At 41.8% G+C, this 15,906-nt stretch overlaps 2 protein-coding genes across 2 annotated transcripts; one reads left to right on the top strand and one right to left on the bottom strand.

The window, feature by feature from the left end:
- Nucleotides 1-274: 274 nt before the first annotated feature.
- Nucleotides 275-4,368, bottom strand: zic2a (zic family member 2 (odd-paired homolog, Drosophila), a). Its single transcript, XM_030344148.1, has 3 exons — nucleotides 2,947-4,368; nucleotides 1,538-1,701; nucleotides 275-1,297 (listed from the first exon to the last, which is right to left on the bottom strand). The coding sequence occupies exons 1-3, from the start codon at nucleotides 3,917-3,919 to the stop codon at nucleotides 1,103-1,105; spliced, it is 1,332 nt and encodes a 443-aa protein (XP_030200008.1). The 5' UTR covers nucleotides 3,920-4,368; the 3' UTR covers nucleotides 275-1,102.
- Nucleotides 4,369-8,365: 3,997 nt separating this feature from the next.
- On the top strand, nucleotides 8,366-12,993 carry zic5 (zic family member 5 (odd-paired homolog, Drosophila)). The gene is made up of 2 exons (XM_030344146.1): nucleotides 8,366-9,608; nucleotides 11,025-12,993. Exons 1-2 carry the CDS (start codon nucleotides 8,564-8,566, stop codon nucleotides 11,465-11,467), a joined length of 1,488 nt encoding a protein of 495 aa, XP_030200006.1. The 5' UTR covers nucleotides 8,366-8,563; the 3' UTR covers nucleotides 11,468-12,993.
- The last annotated feature ends 2,913 nt before the right edge of the window (nucleotides 12,994-15,906 follow it).

Raw genomic sequence — 15,906 nt, 5'->3', positions numbered from 1 at the left:
ATTACGATTGGGGACAATGAACGCCATTTGTGATGAGGTAGGCCTACAATATGTCCTTCATAAAATATAATAAGATATTGAAAGATTGCTCGTTTTAGCATATTGCCTATTGTATAACATTGAAAAGCATTATGAATATTCAAGTGAAACTATAGGCCCCACAGCTATAGTTACTCCTACAAGTATACAAACATGTTAAAATGATTCTACAGCTTATAGACTAATAAATAGTTTCATAAAACTGACATAGGCCCAACAAAATCGAATGCCTGAGTGAATATTAAGCACTTACACATTTTATTATATTTGTTTGCAGTAAAATTCTTATCACAATAAGGAAGAAAACACTCTTAAAACTTTGAACGAAAACACATAACAAAACAACTGCCCATGTTTATGCTCCTCATTGTACATATTTATAGTAAAGAAACATTCTTTATAAATATTGTTTCATCTGTAGGAAGTAAATACCATAATTTAATTACAAATGGATAAATATGGCAGTTGATATTTTACAAAAGGAAGTATATAGTTACAGAAAATCGAACGGCACAATGTTTATTTTCCTCATAGTCGTCCAGATAATTTTTTTTCACAATTCAAACTTGCAAAGCACAAAACATCACAAGTTAAGCCCAGCAAACTAAATATACATTCACAAGCAAAATATTGTGGTCTGTTTGAGTTAAATGTTACTTTGGCACTCTTTCCTGTTTATAGATGTTTAGTATAGTACAATCAGTTTGCCTTAGGATCACAATATTCAATATGAGGATACAATTTTAAATGTAGTATGTGCACTAAAAGTCCAGTTAGAGAAATAGCTACCATTAAAGGAACATCTATACACCAAAGACTGACAAGTTCTATCACAACCAATGGGAAAGAGGACATTAGGTAATTATATACAACATTGAAATAACATGAACCATTATACACACTTCCCTCTTGCTGTAAATTGTCATCCTCCCCAGTTAAATGTTCTCCAAAAATGTTTGTGTGTGTGTGTTTGTTTGTTTGTGTGTGAGTGCACATGTGTCCCAATCTGCTCTGCTGGATGACCCAGTGCTATGAAATGTCTGTGTAATTTCGCTGTACAGTCCTACACATACCATTCACTGAAATTGGAGGATAGGCCGCTGTGACTGGTGGTGTTGTGGACAGCTGAGGCTGGGGACAGGTTGTTGTTGCTGTGGGTTTCGGTGCTGGGGGACACCAAGCCGGGAGGTGTAGAGGACTCATAGCCAGAGCTTGCGGCTGGAGACGAGTCAGAAGCTGATGGAGAGGCTTCGTGGACCTGTGATGAAAGTAGCACATAATACAATTATTAGAGACATTTGTGTTAGGAGAAACACATTAATTGTAACCTCTGCATGGAACTACATTATTGATGAACATTTTGATTATTTTCATAGAATTCAACGGTATATAAAATAATACATATTTTTAACTCTCGTTCAATCTTTAATGAAAACACAGGAGGATACAGGGGCTTGTAATACAATCTGAGAAATGCAATCATATTGATAATATATACCTTCATGTGTTTGCGTAGGGAGCTGGGATGGGTGTAGGACTTGTCACACATTTTGCAAAGGTATGGCTTGTCCGACGTGTGAACGTGCATGTGTTTCTTTCGGTCACTGCTGTTTGCAAACCGTCTGTCACATCCTTCAAATTCACACTGAAACGGCTTTTCTCCTGCAGAAAAAAACAATACAAAAAGACAACAGTGTTCGTTACGGGTATCAGGACATTGTTTGAAATGAAATAAGTACAGATTTCTTTCGCAATGTATTCCAAACAAGCACAGTGCTTTTGATGCTTAGTTTCGATGGCGTGCAAATCGTTGTTGTTTTTTCTATTTTTGTTATAATTTAACAAAAACAATTATGCTCTGTTAATGTTTTTATTAGGTTATGCATGCTTGCTTTAGGGGACACAATTAACAAGGCCGCCCTCCATAGGGCTTGAGAAGGCGCAGCATTTGCTAGAAAAACAATATAAATATAATTAGCGCTTGACCAAGTCCATGGGATCATACAACAACAAATTCCCCCAAATAACTGCAAATGTGAGGGTTGGCAATGGCCTCTCTAATACTAGTGACTATAAGAATAATGCATTCGCCACGCCACAGAGGGCCACCTACAAAACAAACATTCGTTATCCTAAATATATAAAACGTAGGCCTACCCCAAAAACATGCTGACGGCCCATAAATATTTTTCCACAGAGGGGAATCTATATATATATATATATATATATATATATATATATATATATAAACACACATACAAACACACACACACACACACACACACACACACACACACACACACACACACACACACACACACACACACACACACACACACACACACACACACACAGCATTTCTCAACAGTTACCATGCTAAAAATCGATGTTTGAACCGGGAAAGACATTGAATCTAAAAGCGCAGTCTGGCGTAAACATTAAACCAATTGATGAGATTTACTACGAGGCTCCCCTCCGCAGCTCACGCAAAACGCTCGGAGCAGGGCGCTCGTGCCGCCTTTGACCCACTTTAAAGTTTACAACCACCAAAAAAAAACTACACGCTGTAGTAGCCTATTGCATAACCCCGCACAAAGACGCCAGCCGTGCACAACCCGATAATAAACACAGACTTGGTGTGAGCGATGTACATAGGCCTACATTAAATATATCCCCTGCATAAATGGGTGCCTCGATTCTTGTTTTAATTTAGAAGTCTGGTCTACTAGTGAATTCATGTGCACATGTCTTTAGATAATTACATCGAATTCCAGTGACACGGTATAGCTGTAGACTACATTCGTACACGCAACTATGGAGCTTCCACATATTCAATCTATAGCCCGGCTCGGTATACAATTTTAGCAGGGGTGTTGGGGGATCATGCATTCGGGGCATTCTAATTACCTGTATGCGTTCGCTTGTGGATCTTCAGGTTTTCCGATCGCGCAAAGACCTTTCCACAGCCAGGGAACGGGCATGGGAAGGGTTTCTCCCCAGTGTGCACCCGAATGTGGTTGACCAGTTTGTATTTCGCCTTGAACGGTTTGCTCTCGCGGGGGCACTCTTCCCAAAAGCAGACGTGGTTACTCTGCTCTGGCCCCCCGACATGCTCCACGGAGACGTGCGTAACTAACTCATGCATGGTGCTGAAAGTTTTGTTGCAACACTTCTTCGGGTTGCTGAGCTGCTCGGGGTCGATCCATTTGCAGATGAGCTCCTGTTTGATGCACTGCTGCCGCATGTAACGAAAAAAGGCACCAGGGTGGTGATGGGCTGCCATGTTCATCCCCATGTTCATATTCATTGAACCGTACTGGTTGTGGAGCTGCGCTGCGGAGTACGGGTCGGTCCTCGGGCTGGAAACCTGGTGGTACTGGTCGGAGCGTCCAAAAACTTCACCCGGTAGTCCAAGCCGCATTTGCCCGTTTAATACGTTCGTCGATCCATGGGAGCCATGCTGGTCGTGGATCCCGGGAAAGAGAATGTGGCCTTGACTGTCTGAGTGCGAGTGATGGAGGGAACCCGCCGACGGGCCAAAAATGGTGTGTTGGCTGCTCGCCGGAGATGATTCTCCGAAGCCCCGGCTGCGAAAGAGAAAGTCCCTGGTGGAGTTAAACGGAGAACTTGCATACGAGGTGACATGGGCGGCGTGAGCCCCCAAAGCCGCAGCGGGGTAGCCTGGCGCCTGGGTGGTGAAGGCAGAGCTCTGTCCCGGCGAAAGATCATGGTTCAGCTTAAATGCACCCATGTGTGCGGAGTCTACAAAGCTATTTTGGGCCAAACTTAAGTCTCTTTCCTGCATGTCGCTTGCCGAGTGATGCCTGGCAAATGAGCCTACTCCCAGTCCAGGGAACTGGTGACCAGCATCCAATAACATTATCTCACAGACCGGTTAGTTCGAGTCAGCCCTGATAAAAAAAAAAATCGACAATACAAAAAGAGAAATTCAAATATTACTTGTGTCTCGCATCGATTCAACTTTCAGCCTAGGAAACACCATACCAGGCGTGAATCAAAACGGTGATCCGCTCATGAGAAAAAAAGACTCGGCGTAGTCGAATCGAATTCACTTGTAGTAACTTGTGACTCAAAATTCCCAATGCAACCGAGTGGATAGTTTCTTTGCCTTTTCTCTCGGACGCTGCGGCAGTTGTCTGCCCTTAAGTGCATTCGAATAATTTAATAATTATCGTTCTTCTTCTTCGTCGTAATGGTTAAAGGTTCGTTGAAGCATCTCGGGCTTTTTGTTCCAAATGTTTATTTCTCTCGCCTGCGTGTATTTACCGCGGATGGTCCCTCTTTCTCTGTGGACTGGCACTACCTCCTCTTACGCCCCCTTTTACTGGAGCGCGTTCATTCATTCCGCGCCGTCTCATTGGCCACTGCGTCTCATCAATCCCAGGTGCCCCTCCAATAGCAGGTACCGCTTTGACAACTAATAGCAGATCGCCATTTTCCACTAATAATTACCGCCCACTTTTTAAGAAAGGGTTTTGGTGGTTTGGACGAAATAAAGGGGAAAAGAGGGGTGCGAAAATCCTATGTTTTAAGATTTTCAAGCAAGGTATTTCTAAAGCCATTCGATGGACTATCTACTCCGAACGACGCCGACTTAAATGGTTTGTGCCCAATGTATTTGCGAGCATCCCAAAATAATGCGAAACATTAACAATGTACCATTTTTTTCTTTAACGTAAGGAAGATGCGGTAGGTATGGTCAATGGGATCGAGTAGTTGGTAGTCTATAGCCCCATTATGATGTAACAGCTCTGTATGTCACTGTTTCACCCGCGATTCATAACGTCTACTACTACAGCCTTTTGGACATTATACACCAACTTAAATAATAGGCCTACCCTATCTTCAAGATATCCTTTATTTATATATGTCTTTAACATTGGATGAAAACCAAAATGTTTCAAATTGCATGTGAGAAGTATAGAAATAAAGAGTGCTCTGTGCTATGCAGCAGGAATACATTCATTCGTTATTATAAAATCACTGCCGTTTACTTCCACTGAAACGACGCACGCCAGGTTTGCACCCGATGCCATACTGTAAACAGAATTCATAATCATATACCAGAAATAAGACTACGCAGACTTACGCTACTTCCAAGACATTATTTTACAATAGAGTACCCTTTGGTGCCCTATAGGAGTTTTATTTGTGGTTCATTGATAATTTCATAAAGAAATCTCAATTTCCACTAAATTATGTGCTTTCGGCTCCACCAAGCCTATTGTGATTCTTGAGAAAATCAAATGATATTTAATGGGTTATATTTGCAATTTTGCATTCAAAGTGGGCCTGCTGTAGTGGGTCCATGAGCCGGTTGGGTTTGTTTTGAAATGTTTAATCATTCCGTCCATGGGTTCATCTGCTCATACTAATGGTTCATAAAATGCTTTCCAAACGTTCCAATTAATAAGAGCCGCGTGTATCAGAAGAGCCGCCGTATCCCCGCAAAGCCAACTGCACCATGGCTCCCAGCCAAAAGAAAACCAGAAACTAGGCATCTCATGTAGTCTCTGTACTGGCTACTCAGCCAAACAGAACTGGAAAGAAATAATAATCGCCAATGCTCCTTCAATGAACATGATTTCTCTATTCACCGACGTTTTTTAATCCAAAGACCACATCTGAATTCCGGCGTGTCCTACAAGTCTTCAACTCGGTGTACGTAGGCTACAATTATAAGTTCATTAGAAGTTAAAGGGAATTTACTTACACTTTGGAATTAAAAGTCCCACATGTGCTTCAGTCCAACCAGATATTACTTTCGCCCGGCTATAGGCTACTCACCAATGCAGTAAGTGGCGTATAATAGGAAGGCAAGGTTGACGTGCAAAACTTTAAAAATTCTCTGTCTGTGTGTTAGCTCAGAGTGGGGCAGACAGAACGTTGTATGCCATTCATCCAAGTCTTATTTCAACTCGCACCACAGGAAACACAGGAGCTGATCCAAGTTCAAAGTCACGCCTGCCGACTATAAGAAGTTCTTTATTTCGCTGGAAAACCACAAAACCTTCCACAGAAAGGGGGGGGGGAAAGTATATTTTTTAAAGAAAGAAACTAAACCGACCAGAGGTACATAGCTTTGAGATCCCGTATGAGAGGAAGGAGCCATCCTGATTAAATCCCCAAAGAAAAGGCCTATTTCAACAGGTTCTAGGACCGAGAATAGCCTACTGAGAAATTACATATAAAGACTGAAAACAATTGTATTTACGCTTACAGGTCATACAAATGAACTAACATGTTTCAAATGCAGGCCCAGCAAGATGTCAATTTTTTTTTTTAATTGAAATGATAAAAATACGTAAACGAATAGTCAAAATAAATAAAAACAACAACGGCGACAGTGTTAGACCAAAAAGAAAATAAGAAAAATGCAAACTATTTCCATAAGTAGAATGAGGTCAATTTTATTCTTAGTGGCTACTAGTCCCATTTGACACGAATATATATGCATTGCAGGATGACTTATCTCTTTAACGATACCTGGTGTTTCATGGATATTTGACCTATGACCTGTGACAACCCCATATGCTGCTTGCTACTACAACACGCTTATTGAAAAAATATAGTATGATGCATCGTCCGCGTTGTGGAAATGTAATGACCAAATTCTAAAATCTCCAGTGGGACTGATTCCAGTGGGAATTTAGCATCAAACAGAATAGTGAAAAAATCATTCCTGATTAAAAATAACATATATATGCCATGGCTGAGATATAGGCTATATATATATGAGATATATTAATAGAAAGATAGATAGATAGATAGATAGATAGATAGATAGATAGATAGATAGATAGATAGATAGATAGATGGATAGATGGATAGATGGATAGATGGATAGATGGATAGACGGACAGACGGACAGACGGACAGACAGACAGACAGACAGACAGACAGACAGACAGACAGACAGACAGACAGACAGACAGACAGACAGACAGACAGACAGACAGACAGACAGATAGACAGACAGATAGATAGATAGATAGATAGATAGAGTAAATAGAGTAAATAGATAGAGTAAATAGATAGATTGATAGATATATTGATAGATTAATAGATACTTAGATACTTAGATCCATAAATAGATCCATAGATATAAATGTGACATTGATTTATCCGACAAATATAGGCCTACATCGATTCCATTGGTAGGCCTACCCTCAAATAAAGACACATAGGAATCTGTGACAGAAACGTCCTGCTGTGAACGGGGCACATTCAGTGGTGCGTGATCTGTCAAACAAAAGTAATGTTGAAGGAGCCTCAACTGATTTTTTTTGTTGGTATTGTTTTGTGTTACAGCCGAGGAGGTGTGAACCAATTTTTAAAGTAACTTAACCATGCGCTCCACCCGTCTAGGAAAAATATATATTTATCATGGATATTCTCAAGTAATATGAACCGTAGGCCTAATTATATAAGTATCCTGTTCTTTATAATTAGGCATAGGCTAAACGAGGTTGTATTCGTGTTTTGGCTGACAGGCCCATAAACTATGCCTAGGTCTTTACTCGGTGCTAAATAAATAAATGTGCCTAATAAATATATACATATATGTTACATTTTTTTTGCACTATTCAGCATTGGTCTTCATTAAGCCTAATGACTAATGTAACAAGTCTGCAATTTTCCTTACGAGGATAAAAGGACACCGAATAAACGAAATGGTAACCAGTACTGATACAATGTTCAAGCAGTGTAATATTCCAATCAATTAATATAATTTGAATAATAATCTAAATATCCCACAAAGGTGTAGGCCTATATTGAAAAGTAATATAATGTCATTATTCCATTTGTTTGTCTGTAGGCTAACTAATAAAACGATATAGGCCTATGGGTATTATAAATTGTTGATGTGCCTATTCAAGTAAAAGTAATTAAAGATACCCTAATAAACGCTATATATTACTTTATATTAACTATTTATTTGTTATGCACGGCATAACATTTTTAGTGGGTGATGCCACAACATATGTTCACATTGTGGCTCCAGAACGGTCTCGATTCCGAATCGCCTCCAGATTTTCACAATGTAAACGGAGAACGCAGTCAGACGTCATTTGAGCCGTAGGCCTATTGACGTTTCGTTAATTTACATGCTTCAAAACCGGTAAACATAGTGCCACACAAACACATTCGCTGGTAACTTTGTGAGCACAACTTTTTGGAGTCAACAGCGATAAAGAGAGTGAGGGGGCGGAACCCTGCTGAGCCCCTGCGCTGAACGACAGCCAATCGCTTCGTTCTCTTAACTGCCAGTCACCGCAATCCGTCCAATACCCGCAGTGCCATTTCTAAACTGTATTCCCTACTGTGTCCTCCAACTGTTGTATGTTCTGCCAATCGCTTGAGGACAGAGTGAGAAAAGGAGCAAGCAGAGTTAGAAGCAGGACAAAAGAAGTTACAGACCTTTAAATATTCTAATGTTTTAGATAGCACGGTGTGGGTAAAAACAATAGCGGCGAGTGTGGATGGACTTGGCAGTGTAGTTATGGAACCCCCTTTAAGCAAGAGGAATCCAGCGATAAGATTAGCGGATTTGGCAGCGACTCAACCCCATCCTCATCAGAATATGACAGGCTTCCCGGGGCTAGGGGGGCATCACCCTCTCTCCCACCATGCCCACCTCCACCCCGGGGAGCTGGGCAACGACCCTGGAGTGGCACTCACTCCATTTGGACCAGAGCACATGGCACAGACCAATGCTCTCAAACTTAGCCCATCACAGCACCACATTCAGAGCCATCCCGAAGCCCAGACCGCGGTGTCTTTCACTTCTACTCAGACTACAGTTGGTTTCCCCGTGGCTAACCCCCACTCAGGCTACTCAAGCAGCAGGGACTTCATCCTCAGGAGAGAACTCTCGGCCTCTGCTATGCATGCACTTGGCGACCAGCATAGTTCCGCCTCCTCCCCTCATCACCATGGTATGTTCATCTCCCCAACAGGTGCTTATGGCCACACGGAAAGTGGGGCCCATCCACTTTTCACTGGACTTCACGAGCAGGCGTCCCCAGGTGCCCACCACCATGCCCTTAACGGGCAGATGCGTCTGGGTATACCGGGGGACCTCTACGGCAGGCCGGAGCACTTCGGGCACAGAGCAGAGCACTATGGACCGTCCTCCCTCCACAGCTACAACTCCATGAACCTCAATGTTAACATCGCTTCAGCTCCTCACGGAGCGGCGGGGGCGTTTTTAAGATACATGCGGCAGCCCATAAAGCAAGAGTTGATCTGTAAATGGATCGACCAGGAGCAATCGTCCAAAAAGCCCTGCTCCAAAACGTACAGCACCATGCACGAGTTGGTGAACCACGTTACCGTGGAGCACGTCGGGGGACCAGAGCAGAGCTCCCACGTCTGTTTTTGGGAGGAATGCCCGCGCGAAGGAAAGGCGTTCAAGGCGAAGTACAAACTGATCAATCACATCCGAGTTCACACGGGAGAAAAGCCGTTCCCGTGTCCGTTCCCGGGCTGTGGAAAAGTTTTCGCCCGATCGGAAAACCTCAAGATTCACAAAAGGACTCACACAGGTCAGTAGAAACTCGATCCAGTTGTGAATACGTGCATGGTTGTGGCGCGATGCTGCCTGAAACTTATACTATATGGAAATGGGGATTCGTTTGTTCTGAGTTTATTGTAACCAAAGCAGAGCCAGCCTCTAACCACGCGTAAATAAGATTTTATATGAGCGATATCCCTCAAAACATCGTGGCGTTGTAACGCGATAGCCTAATCAAACAGTGTAGGATTATTCGCGTGGCTCGGGACGTCATTCGGAAAGATACAGATTTATCCGCGTAGACGTCCACGGTGGACGCGAGGAGATTATCGCATATGATTTGTAAAACGTGCTTACGTCGCCCACAGCCCAAACTGCCCAGAGAGGTCCGAGTGAGACAGCGAGTCCATGTTTTTATGTGGTAAAACGACGCACTCAGATCCATTCGTTTTGATGGGCATGTTTTACGCAACGCAATCGCTAACCATAGCAAAGTTATTCTGTGAACTTGGCACATCTAAGATGTTTGCTTCATAATAGATAAATAAGTATAGTGCCTTGCACACTTCAAACAACAGCAATGGCGCCGAAGGCAGCTCAATTAAGATGGAAGGACATGTTTCTGTATCGCATGGTGCTCTCACACGCTGTCCCACAAACAACAGCTAGTAGGCTGTAGGCTAGAGGGGGTTTGATATTTCGGCAAGTTCAAAGCACTGGGAATAGCCTAATCAATAAGCATGTTACTATACGTGTAGTACGTAGAAGTATACAGTGAGTAGGTGTGTGTGTGTGTGTGTGTGTGTGTGTGTGTGTGTGTGTGTGTGTGTGTGTGTGTGTGTGTGTGTGTGTGTGTGTCGGTGTGTGTTGTGTGTTGTGTGTGTGTGTGTGTGTGTGTGTGTGTTGTGTGTGTGTGTGTGTGTGTGTGTGTGTGTGTGTGTGTGTGAGAGAGAAAGAGAGCTCCAAGACGTTAGCGTTCACTGGGGACAAAAACGTCTCCTTGTGGTCATGGAGCACTGTAGCCCCATCTTGTCGACATGCCCTTTGGCACAGGCCTATGATGGTCGTAAACACGCTACTCTGTAGTTAGAACAACAACAATAACAACTGTAAGTGTTTATCAGTGGAGAGCCGATGTACCCCTCAGACCACTGATTCTAATGTTAAATACAATATTACGATAGCATCCATTATGAATGCTGTCAAGCAGGTTGTTGATTGCAGATATGTTGCTTGACAAAATCTAAGCAGCAAGAATTGCATGGCTACCATCATTCTAGGCAGTATAACTCAGTTATACTATGACACACAAAGCAACTTAAGGAAGTCATATTTGCATTGACATATAGTCTCAATAATACACAAACACACATGTTCTGGAGCTTTGATGCTCTGTGATTGGACACTGGGAGTTAAACTGAACTGTGACTGTTTTTCCTTCCCTCAGGAGAGAAACCCTTCAAGTGCGAGTTTGACGGCTGTGACCGAAAATTCGCCAACAGCAGCGACCGGAAGAAGCACTCTCACGTTCACACCAGTGACAAGCCTTACTACTGCAAGGTGCGGGGCTGTGACAAGTCCTACACACACCCCAGCTCCCTGAGGAAACACATGAAGGTACACTGTAAGTCCCCACCACCGCCCTCCTCCAACGCCGGCTACATCTCCTCCAGCAACCCACTCGGGGACTCGCTCTCGCCCCACTCGGAACCGCTACACAGGAACCGGGCCGCGAACCTATCACCTCAGGTGACCAACCTCAACGAGTGGTACGTTTGCCAAGGGAGCGGGGGTCCCAACCATCTCCACACGCCCTCCAGCGACGTGCCAACGTCGGAGTCGGACGACGAGGACTCTTTCAGAAGTTCAGACCCGAGGACGATGCACTGATAAGGAGTTCACCGCAGTCCCAAGACCCAGTTGTACTTTTTCTAGTCGTCAATGTGGCCTGTCCTGGCTTGTGCACTTATTTTGGGGGGGGGGGGGGGGGATCACGGTGTGCATTCATTTGTCCTTTTTAATATCACTTGTATAAATCGTAATACTCTATTATTGCGCTCACATTGTGACCACGTAATTGCTGACATGGGATGAAGGTCAATAATGAAGGATATAACAGCCTTTGATGTGCATCCATAATTGGGCAGATTTTTGCCAATCAAATCCTACATACTTTTGAATTCACGCTCACGTATACGTTTGTTTACATGTGGAAAATTGTCCGTAGTACCGGAAATCTTTTTTATATGTGGGGAATAATACATTTTTCGTATCTAAGGTATGAATTTTGAAGAACAAATATTGTAACCATTAAGGCAATATGTACGGTTTATCGTGCATTATGTGGCAATACTCTTGGTATGGTGGCGTTGCCTGTAAGATCTCTTTTCACATTCTTGGAGTTAAATACTTGCCTATAAATCATTGTCAGATGCAGGGTTTGAATGGCAACAAATAGTTATGTTAATGGTGGTACCTTGTTGATATTTCCATGATGTGTAAGTATTCCATGATAATGAGGACAAACCAGCCTTCTCGAAGATGTAATGTGATCATTTGTAAAGGCAAACATGGAGTGTTATAGGCAACTAATTGGGTATTTTTAGGGTTCTCATAACTTTTGAGATTTATACCATACATTTGTTTGGATAGGATTTTGTAATATTTAAAAAAAACTATTTAAAACTATATTTTATGTATCAAAATACACCAATGTAATGCTCGTTAAAGAGTATATGAGTCCGTCTCTCAAGACCCTAAATGTCTTCAGTGACAGCCTTTGTCCCTTTGTATAAATGTAAGTGTATCTATGCTTGTGAATGTTGTAGTTTTAATTCCGAAAATGTTGTTTTGTATATTGTAATTTATTCGCTGGTATCAGTGTTTTACTGAATTACAGAGACACCAAAGAATAATAGTATCAGTTTTGGTGATATGTTGAATGGATGCTTTTGTTGTGTTCTGTAAACGGAAAAAAAATACTTGAATAGTCTGTAATGTGAAAAATCCCTTTCTCGCATGTCCTTTTTGTAGTGATCTGTCTTTTCTCATTGAAGTGCATGATGCTGTTGGATATGATGGATAAAAAGATGAATCAGTTATGATTTTGCAGAACATTACTGTTTCCAATACATAACATTTCAGTAAACAAACATGCTACAAAACAAGAATGAACACAAAAAGACACAACATAACGAGTAAACAAGTGCAATTGCTTAAAATATGTGTTATCAAGATATTTAATGATGTCAGGAAGTTACAGTTGAATACCTTTTAAGTTCTCAAATTAATTATTATAACTGTGTAGTAGTGACTTCATAGTTTTCAAGTTTTTTCTTGTTTCATACCCAATGCAAAAAAGAAGGCAAAACTGAAAAATTCAACACATGCCAACTTAATAAAAAACGATACAGAGATACATGTAGCCCATAACGTATTTGTTATTTTTTGGCAATTGTTGTTGTTATTACATCTGACTGTTATGCTGCACATGGGCCAAACAGTCTCTGGTATGAAACCAATCACCAGCCTAATAGACAAACCTATGGGCCCCTGACGGCGTAGCCTCCAAAAGGCAGGACACCACAAAGCAACCGAGGCATGAATCATTCATGGGAAAAAATAAAAGATAAAAGGCATCTAACAATAAGACAGACCTTGTATAGAGTGTATAAAACAAGACCCTTCTTATTTACTCCATTAAAACGACGCACAATCTCACTTTCAAAGTGGTGCCTGTCCCCGTCTATAGAATCAAAATTGACCAACGTCAGTATAACGCCACTTCAAAGGCTGTTGCTCCAGAGCGGAAGGCTGGTTCTATTGACGCTCTTCATGGCGCGTTAGGATTTCTATGGCAATTGGGCAGTGAGACGCTCGCGTTTGAATATGTCCAGATGAAAACCGCTAACTGCAACTAAATGAACTATAATCGCAGACCACAATATCCTTGCTTCAAATGGGTGATTTGTGACCAGAAGTAGGCTACATTTTGACGGCCTATCAAGTTTCACAGGGGTGTTTTTTTTTTAATTAACGTTTTAATAACCTCATGTTGCTTGACCTTATTTGACCCTAAGGCAAAACATGATTTTGTTTATGCTATGCTTTAACGTGAAAATGGGGTCATTTAAAAGGTTGCAGTTGCACACATTTTATTATTTTTGTTGAGTGTCATGCCCATAAAAGCCAAACAGTGCTAACTTTTGGCTTCGCAGAAGGGCCAATACAGCTGCTTCGTATTCCCTACTGGCAAGCGGCCACTGCAGCCATATAAGTTGTATAAAATCAGTAGTATAATAGAAAGTCCAAGTCACCGCTTACGCTTCTCGAACCACAATTTATTCCCACGTCTTAAGGTCCTTTGCACAACGCTGCTTTTGTGGGCTGGAGTGTATCTTACTCATGTAGGCTCCATTTATAAAACAAGAGCACCATTAATGTTGCAAAATAAACAAGATGGAGAATAACCAAAGAGATGGTTCCTGCAGCATGAAAAGGGGGGACTTAATAAAAGGAGTGAAGCAGTCACCCTTCAACGAGAAACGCTTTGAAGTAGAACTTATCTGAGAAATACTTTTTGGTTGTCCTAACGACGCTACTGAATAGGAAAGGAACTCCTTTGTCAGCGATTTGTTCTCCTTTAGTGGGATGTCCGTGAAAATCACTTACATGGGCCACCTTAAGATACTGCCTGCAAATCAGTAACCGGCGGAGTCAGACATCCAGACGCCACTTTGGGGAAAGGACAAAGCGGGAGTCGAGGGGAGAACGGCTCTGCTTCTCCTCCATTCCGCCCTTTAAGGGACTGAATGATCATTTCTCGGACGACCGTGGAATCAAAACAAACGCTGTCTTGTCTGACTTTACAAGCATTATCTTTCTGAATGTTGGTAGAACAAAGCCGGTCAAATGGTGTGCGGGGGTGATCCCGTCTGGTCAGAAAGTTGAAAATGTTTCTGTTAAAAGAAGCTGAAGGCAGACTTGGTTCTGATGGCGCGGTGGCCAGAATAACATTGTCACTTTTCAGACACCCCCTCCCACGACCCCCCCATCCATTTTTGCCTTTCTGCGATTACCAGCGAAAATGTTGTCGCAGTTTTCACCAACATGTTTTTGTCAGCTCGAAGTTGATCAAATCGTGTCGCGTTCTTATGTCTGAAGAGCAGGTGTGACAGAGTGCCCCACAAAAACACAGCTGCACCTTGTGGCAGGAGTTCAGTCTCTCGGAGATGGGGGTTGTGATGCTCGAGCAGTATAAACAAATACAGCATACAGTACAGCTAGAGCTGTATTTGGAAAAATATTTTAAATAACTGAAGTTAAACAGCGTTACAATAAGAGGAGGATCTTGGCCCACTATTGGTCTCTGCAATATTCAATCATACAGTAAGATGTGGAACTGTATATTTATTCTTAGATATTGCATTGGAAACAAAAAAGTGCCAATTGTGTGATAGGTTTATTTATGACACATTATCAAGTTGTTGTCTTTTTAAGATTTTGAATGAACCCTATTTACCCCTCTATCATGAGACACATTGTTCGAAATGCGGAGAAACGAAAAATGTTGGAGATTGTTAGTTATTAGGCTCAGTGAAGTTATAAAACAAAAGCTAAATATCACCAAAAATATAGGCTATTTATTGAAAACAGATTCAGTGTTCCAATGTTTTTTCTCATTTATGGCCACTCTTCATTGTGTTGTTAAAACCCCCTCTACCAATTCGTTCGTATATAGGCATATTATAGCCTATCTTAAAACTCAAAATATAAAAATGTCACTTAATATATTACTCATTATATATTACTTTTCTTCAAATCTTTATTTTTCTTTGTTGTTCAAACTGGAAAACAATGAAATGCCATTTTATTATACTTTTCTTTTATTTTACAAGCATTTTCTGGCCGGTTCGCTAGTATCATAAAATTGCCTTATCCGACCAAATCAACCATGTTTTATTTAATGTGCGTCAAGCTGTATGCAAAGACCTGGGCCTTCTTAGTATTGTACTGCAACTTTTAGGAAAATGCATAGGCCTAAATTTAAGACTGAAGAAAAACATTATTTTATCAATGTAGGCCTCACTATATTATTGGCCTACAATGAATTAACAGCTGCCCAAATCGAGAACTCTGACTCCGATCAACTCTCAACTTCAGCAGCTGCGGTTTCACCTATTAGCCCCGATGTCTTTCCAAACAGGAGTCCGGTAGTTAAGCATCCGACAATGGGCGCGCCGGGGGTTAGAGGAGTGACCTGTACCTGGTTTTAATAGTTCCATAAGAACGCCATTAAATCAATTACTCAGTGAACACATCATCATTTA

This window comes from Gadus morhua, chromosome 20 (assembly GCF_902167405.1).
Source record: "Gadus morhua chromosome 20, gadMor3.0, whole genome shotgun sequence".
Classification (NCBI taxonomy): domain Eukaryota; kingdom Metazoa; phylum Chordata; class Actinopteri; order Gadiformes; family Gadidae; genus Gadus; species Gadus morhua.
Note: the sequence above shows the minus strand (reverse complement) of the source record. Positions and strands in the feature narration are given on the sequence as shown.

What these genes read in the sequence shown, in the direction of transcription:
- zic2a (XM_030344148.1), bottom strand. Translation starts at nt 3,919, where the DNA reads ATGTTATTGGATGCTGGTCACCAGTTCCCTGGACTGGGAGTAGGCTCA. An exon ending in CCACAAGCGAACGCATACAG is followed by an intron (nt 1,702 to 2,946) that starts GTAATTAGAATG and finishes TTTTTTCTGCAG; the next exon opens with GAGAAAAGCCGTTTCAGTGT. An exon ending in CCCTACGCAAACACATGAAG is followed by an intron (nt 1,298 to 1,537) that starts GTATATATTATC and finishes CTTTCATCACAG; the next exon opens with GTCCACGAAGCCTCTCCATC.
- zic5 (XM_030344146.1), top strand. Translation starts at nt 8,564, where the DNA reads ATGGAACCCCCTTTAAGCAAGAGGAATCCAGCGATAAGATTAGCGGAT. An exon ending in TCACAAAAGGACTCACACAG is followed by an intron (nt 9,609 to 11,024) that starts GTCAGTAGAAAC and finishes TCCTTCCCTCAG; the next exon opens with GAGAGAAACCCTTCAAGTGC.